An 8,642-nucleotide genomic window follows, 5' to 3' on the forward strand; every position below is an offset into this window, starting at 1 on the left:
TAAAAAAATTAAAATCTTAAAAAAAGAAAAAAGAAAAAATCCAGGAAAAATGGATCCTATAATTTTAAGATCACTTGTTTTAGACTGCTTAGTTTTTATTTTATTTTATCTTGTTTTGTTTTATTTTATCTATTTAAAGTAAGCTCCAATGTCCAGCAGGGGCTTAAACTCACGACCCTGAGATTAAGAGTCACATGCTCTAGTAACTGAGCCATCTAGGTACCCCTAGACTGCTTAGCTTTTAAAACTTAAAACCTGAATGGCAGAAAACAAAGGATTTTTTTTTTCCGTAAGTCCAATATAATAAAAAGTCATATAGTCTCAATAACTGCAGCAAATCCAAGTTTTTAATAATTAGCACCTTTTCTTGCTTTTCTCAGATGATACAGAACTTTCAGGAAGAAGCCTGTTTTATTCTGGACACAATGAAAGGTAATAAAATAGTAAGACAGATGCCTCTCTCTGAGGAGTTTAAGAGATGTTTTTCATGATTAACTTTGAGGAGAGAGGGAAAGTATCAACCACTGTACCTGAGGTAGAGAAAATGATGTCTTTGGAGATTGTTCCTTTGCATGAATTGGCGTCTTGCCATTATCAGAACGGACTGATGACTCTGCCACTCTCCCACCTTCCGTGGACAAGTGAGGAGATTAAGGCATGATTTTTTTATAATGCGTATTTATTCTAAGTATTGTGTGATAACAAGTATGTTGCCCTTTGTCCTGCTGGTGGGTTGTTTTTTTTTTTCCCCTTCTCAAAAGATCCTTACCATATTTTTTTTTATCTCCCACTGTGTTTTAGAGCTGACTAAAGATTACTCTCTCTCTCTTTTACAGCAGAAACCAATGATAGCTATCATATCATCCTGAAGTAGGTGCCGGGTATCCTATCCTCAGTGGCTGCTGCTTCCTTCGCCCCTCGGAAGCTTCCCTCCTGAAGGGAGTCGCTCGCTAATGGAGATTGGAAGGTCTGCAGGAACCTGACCCATCTGACTGTGTGTGGGGGAGTCCAGGCCGTGGAGGCAGAATCCCAGCCATCCCTCGGCCCGGGCTCTTGTGGCACACACAGATTATTGCCCAACATGCATTTCTGCAGCTGTTTCTTAGTTAGAATTTATGGACTCTGTTGTTGTTGCATAACATTAGAAACTCCACACCATTTAGGGTGTTCGTAGTGCATAACGATGATGAGAATTGTGTGATGTTTAATGGAAAGATGTTAAATTTTGTGATACGGAGCCATGTAATTTTTTTTCTAATATAAAAGTGAACATCTATATTCCTAAGACTAGATCCTCAGTCTCTTTTGCATCATACATATTGGCTTTTGCCACAGTCGGCCCCTGAAAACCTCATCAAAGAGGAGAAATACAGAAATAGAAGTTTTCGTTTGGTTGCCCTGTGATACCAAGACTAATAGTAATTTTAGCTAACATTTACTGAGCATTTACTTGTGCCTCGTAGTGTGATAAATTCTTTAAGTGGATTACCTTGTTTAACTCCTCTTTAATAATCCTCTATGAAGTAAGTAAGAATGATCCCTAATTGAAGGTGAGGCCATGGACATAGAGCGGCTAAGGGGCTTGCCAAGCGACAGGCAGCTAGCAAGCATCGTCGCTGAAATCCAAACCTGGGCAGTCTGGTTTGTCTGAACTGCCAGCCACGATGCCACCCTTATGACACCCTGTGCTCGCTGCCATCTCTGACCGTGGCTCTGCCGGCGGATAGGACGCAACGCCACGTGACAGCTGAGGAATTAACCACTGACAGGGACAAACCACACCTAAATAATGAAGAACAAATCAAGACCTACAAAACCCGAGAACATACATGCTTCTGAAGCATCATCAGTTGTCAGAGTCACAGACTGAGGTGGTGAAGATGAGGGGTCGTCCGTGACTCCCCAAATTCACTGTTCTTGACTGAGCTTCTCAGACTATTTATTCATGCATTTGGCCAGCCCCTGCTTTCCATTTCCCCTCTCTGCATCTCTCCTTGGCATAGGAAATTCTTTTACTTACGTGGTGTTCTTTTATATAAGCTTCATGAGAAATCCATTCCGACCCTAGTCACACTCTTCCCATTTATTTTAGTTCCTACAGAGTGCGTGTGTGTGTCTGTGCGTGTGTGTGCGTGTGTATGTGCACAAATGTGTAAGACTACGGGTTGTCTTTATTCACATGTAGAGTTTTATCCAGAAATCCCCTTTACACATTATGTTGAGGTGAAAAAAGATAATGTTCCAAGATTCTGTAATGGATTTGGATCTGTGCGTGTGTGTTTCTAAAGCATTTGATAAAGTTTAAATGTTTTTATACAAAGAATTTTGTTCATTAAAAACAACCCATAATATGGTCTGATTTCTTTTGGTTTGAAACAAATGGAGGACTTTGAAACTGGAAAATGAAGTCAAATGACTTTTAAAAACTGACCAGGGTAACTTGACATATTAGGCCAAAAATACTTTTTAAATGAAAGTATTGATTACCAGATGTCCCTGTTTCAGAAGGGGGACATTTCTGGTTGTATTATGTTCCTGGGACTTCTCCGTTTCAGTGAAGTCAGTTCTGTCCTCAGCAGACTGCTGTTAGTTCTTTGGTTTTGGTTGTTTTGGTTTGTTGGTTTTGTTTTTTTATTATCCTGTCAATATTAGGCTGGGAGGGTTGGACTAGATGACTTTTAAGGTTCTTTCTGAATCTGTGACTCTTCTTAACTGCAAATGACATACAGAAGTCTTTTTACTATATTTACCACAAATTACATTATATTACCACAAATTTACTTAGGGTTATTAGAGGTTTTCAGAGTAGTCTTCAAATTTACTATAGAAAAAATACATACATATGTATATTTTTTAGAAATTATAGGGTTGCCTGCATGGCTCAGTCAGTCCGGCGTCCAACTCTTGATTTTGGTTCAGGTCATGATCTCGGTCATGAGATCCAGCCTGGCATTGGCATCGGGCTCCGTGCTCGGCAGGGAGTCTGCTTGAGAGTTTCTCTCTCCCCTCCTGCCCCTGCCCATCCCCACTTGTGCATGCTCACTCTCAAATAAATAAATCTTTTAAAAAAAAGAAATGAATTTATACAAGTTTGCAATCACGGGTCCCAAATTAACCAGGAAGTTGTTTAGGCTTTCTTTAGCTCTATGAAGTAGTTATAGGGCCAATGCTATACAGTTGGTAAGAATTGGTATAGTGGTAGAACATTGTGATCATTCAACTTGCTTTTAAGAATCACATCCATTTACCAATATTGATCCATTTCAATTCAGTGAAAATCTTAAACTAGCTTTTGTTATGAAAATAATACACAAAATGATAAATTCAAACAATAAAGAGGAGTATAACTTTTTCTACTTACCTCCTAGTCCCACTTTAAAGAGATAATCATTGGGCATTTGGGTGGCTCAGTGTTGGGTGTCTGCCTTCAGCTCAGTCCTGGGATTGAGCCCCACGTTGAGCTCTCTGCTCAGCGGGGGAGCCTGCTTCTCCCTCTCCCTCTACCTGCCTCTCTGCCTATTTGTGATCTCATTCTCTCTGTCAAAAAAAAAAAAATCTTTAAAGAGAGAATCATTGCAAAATAAACCCCATCTCCCTCCCTCTCTCTTGCACACACACACACACACACACACACTCAGATGGGATCATGTTACACTAATGGCCTGCTATTTGCTTTTTGTATTTAACCTAGTTTGAACATCTTTCTATTATTAGAATTTATAGTTCTACATCATTCTTTTTTAAAAATGGCCATTCCCTATAGATGTTGTTTAGGTTAAGTGGGTTTTGAAAAATGTAACTTTGTAAGTTTTTTGCATGTGCCTCTAAGATACAGTCCTAGGATTTTATCTTTTTAACAATGTGCCAGTTGATATTTAAACTGAGTAGATGGTTTACTGGCTTTGTTAGAGTGATGGTATTTGAGAAGGAGGACGGTTCAATTTAGACCCTCCTGAGGAGTGGAGCAAGCTTCTATTTGAGTATTGTGTGTACTGTTCCCTTCAAGGGATAGGTTCTATCTAGAAGAATCAGCTATATAAAGACTTAAGAGTTAAAAGGGAGTTACTGGAAAATGAAAGGGTGGGTAGGTCATTGCAGGACTCCCAAGGATTAAGTCCTAGTCATTACAGAAATACGGCTATTAAAAATAAGATTGTCCAATATTATGGCCTAGTAAGAATGTTTACCCACATAAGTGATTTATTCAGGAAGCTATTTCATGGGTGGGGAAATGAAAATGGTCACAGTGGCTGGAAAGAGAGGACCTTACATCAAGTACAAGACAACCAGAGCCTGAGAGACCGGAGAGGGGTCCACACAAGGGGGCAGATCCTCTGATTCCTGGACTCCAGGCAGAGTCAGGCACTAGGAATGCTGTGAGGGGTAGAGCGTGTCTCACCACTGGGTTGAAGGAGCATGGGGAAGCTTGGTGAGTGAAGAGGGCTTGGCAAAATGGAACTAGTCCTTTCTAATTTATGCTAATAAGGAGTGTTCTAACAACCCTTTGTCCTTAAGTATTCCTCAGCAATTTTTTTTTTCTTTTAAGATTTTATTTACTTGTCAGAGCACAAGCAGGGGGAGCAGCACACAGAGGCAGAGGGAGAAGCAGGCTCCCCGCTGAGCAAGGAGCCCGATGTAGGGCTCAATCCCAGGACCCCAAGACCATGACCTGTGGGGAAGGCAGATGCCCAACTGACTGAGCCCCCCAGGCTCCTCAGCAAGTCTTTTGGACAGGATTGCTGCAGAGATTTGGGCTGTTTTGTAAACTACTGTGAAGGATTGAATGAAGGTCAGCTCTTGGTTTTGAAAGTAACAAATTTGGGGTACAAATATGTGAAGTCAAGACTGATTTTATCCCTCTTCACTGTAGCTTTTCTCTCCAGCAATGCCTAACAATGCCAGATAGCTTGATCAGAGAGCTGAAATTGAGCTGTTTTATCATTTTAATGAATTGTTCTGCTTCTTTGGCTATGGATGGTTCCTCTATAGGAATTTGATCTGTTTTGTGGCCTCTACTGGTCTGTTTCGAGAACACCAGTTTCAACAGGACACCAGTTTCAAACAGGAATGGCACAAATGCCCCACCTAGCTGTATCACTTATATACTAATTCATACAGACTATCCTGCATCATTCTTCTGCTTCTCCTAAAAATGATCTATGTTCTCATTTGTAGGCCAAGGCTTTCCCTAAAGCTAGAATATTTATTTTTAGTTTGTGGTTAAATTTTTGTTTCACTACCCAAGCTCTAAGGTTTAAATGAGGAAGAATTTACTACCACGGCAAAATGGAATGGAAAAAAGGTGCCCTATGTGATATCAGCATCTTTTTTTTTATCTGAGTTGTTACCTCTTTATTTCTCCTTCTTGCTTTGTTTAATGACCTTGTATTTACCTTTGACCTTAAACGTCCATCTATTTCCACTTCCTCCTCTTTTTCTTCACCTTTCCTTTTTACTTCCAGGTCTCCTCTGTGTTATTCCTTAAGAACAGAGGCCTAATCAACAAATTGTACCTAAGTATAGCATTTGCATTCTCAAATTCAGAGTTTTAAAAGTTCTACATGAATTAAAATTTTCAATTGGATTAATGTAAATTATAAGGAAATTTGCTTTTTAATTTGCTATTTGTTTTTTTAAAATGTGATTGTATTTATATTATTGTACTATTTTGTACTGTATGGGCTCTTTGGGGGTATGAGTACTAACCAGTCTCTCTCATGGAATCTGTGTTTTCATATATTTGTATAAGATGAGGTAAACATTCCTCTTTTTAATTGCTACAGATTCCTGTTGGGGTTTTTTTTTCCTAAAATCTGGTTAAAAAAAAAAAAAGATTTTATTTATTTATTTGACAGAGACACCAAGAGAGGGAACACAAGCAGAGGGAGTGGGAGAGGGAGAAGCAGGCTTCCCGCCGATCCCGGAGCCCCATGTGGGGCTCCGTCCAAGGACCCTGGGATCATGACCTGAGCCACTGAAGGCAGAGGCTTAACGACTGAGCCACCCAGGGGCCCTCTGACTGATTTTTTAATTTGTCTTTCCCTACACATCTTTCAAACTTCGGACTTACACTCACTTCCTCTGTAAATTCACCCCTGCACTCTACCACCTTAAACCTGATTGTTATTTTCCCTTTTTAAAAAGGGTGTGTATTGTGCACATATATAGATCAACTTGTGTGCATCCTTTTTGAAATCTTCCTGAAGCATACAGTTTCTTCATTGTTTCTGCTTTTAAATTGCTGTGGCACTTTTCCCCAGATTTGTGCATACTAATCTCTTGTTGTTGTTGTGTAACTAGTCACAAAGAGATGCCTGCCTCTCTAGATTTGGATTATAATTAAATGTAAATTAGTAATGTCAACCTCAGGGCTAAATCTACAGGTTAACTCTTTTTCTCTAAGAAGTTTAACACATAGTATCTTCTGACCTATTAATTTTCACCACCCTACCCTATTCCCCCCCACCCCCCCACCTTGTTTTAGTGGTAAAGAATAGTTGATACAGTATATACTTTGGTGTCAGATAAGCCTCTGTTCAAATCTCAAATCTTGCCCTTCCCCGATGTGACCTTGGACAAAATATTCTCTTAAACCTCAACTTTCTCATCTTAAAAAGGAAACCATACTTAATTTATATGTTTGGGAGATTAAAAAAGGATATTGAGTATAAAGCACAGTTTTGTGTTTAGTACGCTTATCCAATTGCTCAATAAACTTAGGATACTATGGATTACAAACCACCTCTACGTGCAGAGATGTAACTGCAAGACAGATTTATAAACCGCCCAGGACATGAAATCTGACCTTTGGTTTTCATCTGTAGCTGCTGTTTTTGCTTGTGTCTTTTCTTCCTGTTCTGCTTTGACATTTTTGTCCCTAAAACAAACCACCCATTTGTGATTTGTGCATTCTGAGCTGGTTCATACGTATGTTGCAGTGTGGTTTGGAACAAAGCAGTAACATTTCGAATTAGAAACCAAAGGCTATTAGTGTTTCTTTTCACTTTATTTTTGTAGTTTCTGTTCTGCATTTGAGCTTCCTGGTCATTTGCCCTCTATAGGTTCTGCTTAGGCAGGAGGCAGAATTGCAATTATGAGCAAACTGGCACCACTGTAAAAACATATTTGGTGATTCTACCAAGACAATGAAATGTGGTGAATAAGTGACTCTATGATATGTAGTTGTGATGTTTGCTACAGGTGCAGATGATCTTCTGACTGATATAGAGCTTATTGCCAAATTGGATTCTGCTGTGTTTTCAAAGGGTATGCCAACTTTGGTTTGGCTAGGCTATCTTCTAATTTGGTGTCATTAACCTTCAAATCGTGGGCATCGAGGCTGATGGTACTCTGATGAATTTCCAGGACTCAAACTGTGGATGCATAGGCATATGAGACACTTTTTAAGCCTGTCCAACATGGCCTTTTGGCTATTATTTTGTAACTCTGCTCACAGAGTGCTCTGGGGCTTTCTCTTTTATCTGTGTATTCAGAAAAGACAATGGTGAACATTTATATGGCACCAGCTATATTGTAAAGATTTTATACTATATTAACTATTTAATCTTCATGAAACCGTATGAGATACATAGTTGACACTCCCCACTTTGCAGATAAGGAAGCTAAGGCACAGGGAAGTTACATGCCTTACCAAGGGTCATACTACTGCTGAGTGATGGACTGGGTTTGTATTCAGGCTGTCTGGCTCTGGATCACATGTTATATCATCGATAAATTTCAGCAGATAGGGAGATGGTCAGTGCATGGTATGCTAAGGACTGCTTTTTTGTGATTTGCTTTTTCATCTTGCACTGTTGTTTCCTGGCCTCATAGAGCCTCTGATGTCACCTAGGTGAGAGGATTGGAATCTTTGGTATTTTGTCCAAGCTAGCCAAGTTCTCAGTTCTAAAACTGAGATGGCTTGGTAGCCAGCAGATCTGGCTCTATAGTTCTTGGTTGCAGTGAAAAATGCACTTGGCTATGGAACCAGCCTAACCTGAGTTTAAGTCCTGCCATCCATCCAATAAATATCCAGTGAATACCTAGTGAGTTCCTAAATATCAAATACCAGGCTTTGTAGGGGGTGCTCATGATACAGTAAACAAAGCAATTCCTTGCTCTCATGGAATTTAGTCAAGTGAGAGAAGACTGAAAAATATACATCAGGTGGTAAATGCTAAGAAGAAATAGAAGCCAGCGGGATAGAGACTAAGGGGAAGCACCATTATAGAAAAATGGTTAAGGAAAGTCTGATATGGGGACATTTGAGCAAATAATTAAGGAGTAGCTATGTGGCCTGCTAGGGAAAGTGTTTTAGGGAAAAGGCCCTGAGGGGAGAGCATGATCGTTGAAGGAACTGCAGGGAGGTCAATGGGCCGATGTAGTTAAAACAGAGTACAGGAGGGGAAAAGTAGAAGGAAACAAGATGGATGACAGGATAGGGGGTGATGAGGCTGTTAGGGAGAGGGAATGTACCTACCTATATGTGATAGGGCCTTATAAGTCAAAGAAGAGCCGTATGCTCCTATTCTGAGGCCAGAAGCCAAGGATGGGTGTCCTTGGCAAATGACATAGAACTTCTGACTTCCAAGTCTTCGTTTTTCCCATCTTAAAAATGACTTGCAAAGTTGTTAAGATCAGAG

At 39.9% G+C, this 8,642-nt stretch overlaps 1 protein-coding gene across 6 annotated transcripts in view; it reads left to right on the forward strand.

The window, feature by feature from the left end:
• TFCP2 (transcription factor CP2) overlaps window positions 1-2,346 on the forward strand; it is a 57,663-nt gene extending 55,317 nt beyond the window's left edge. For 4 of the 6 annotated variants that reach the window (XM_032876788.1, XM_032876786.1, XM_032876789.1 and 1 more), the window contains exons 14-15: window positions 381-432; window positions 837-2,346. In XM_032876788.1, the coding sequence (XP_032732679.1) occupies window positions 381-432; window positions 837-874 (90 nt within the window). In that variant the 3' untranslated portion in view covers window positions 875-2,346. The remainder of the gene's footprint in view (window positions 1-380; window positions 433-836) is intronic. The other 2 variants (XM_032876787.1, XM_032876790.1) reach the window with 1 other exon arrangement.
• The last annotated feature ends 6,296 nt before the right edge of the window (window positions 2,347-8,642 follow it).

This window comes from Lontra canadensis, unplaced genomic scaffold (assembly GCF_010015895.1).
Source record: "Lontra canadensis isolate GAN:19392208 unplaced genomic scaffold, GSC_riverotter_1.0 scaffold59, whole genome shotgun sequence".
Taxonomy (NCBI): domain Eukaryota; kingdom Metazoa; phylum Chordata; class Mammalia; order Carnivora; family Mustelidae; genus Lontra; species Lontra canadensis.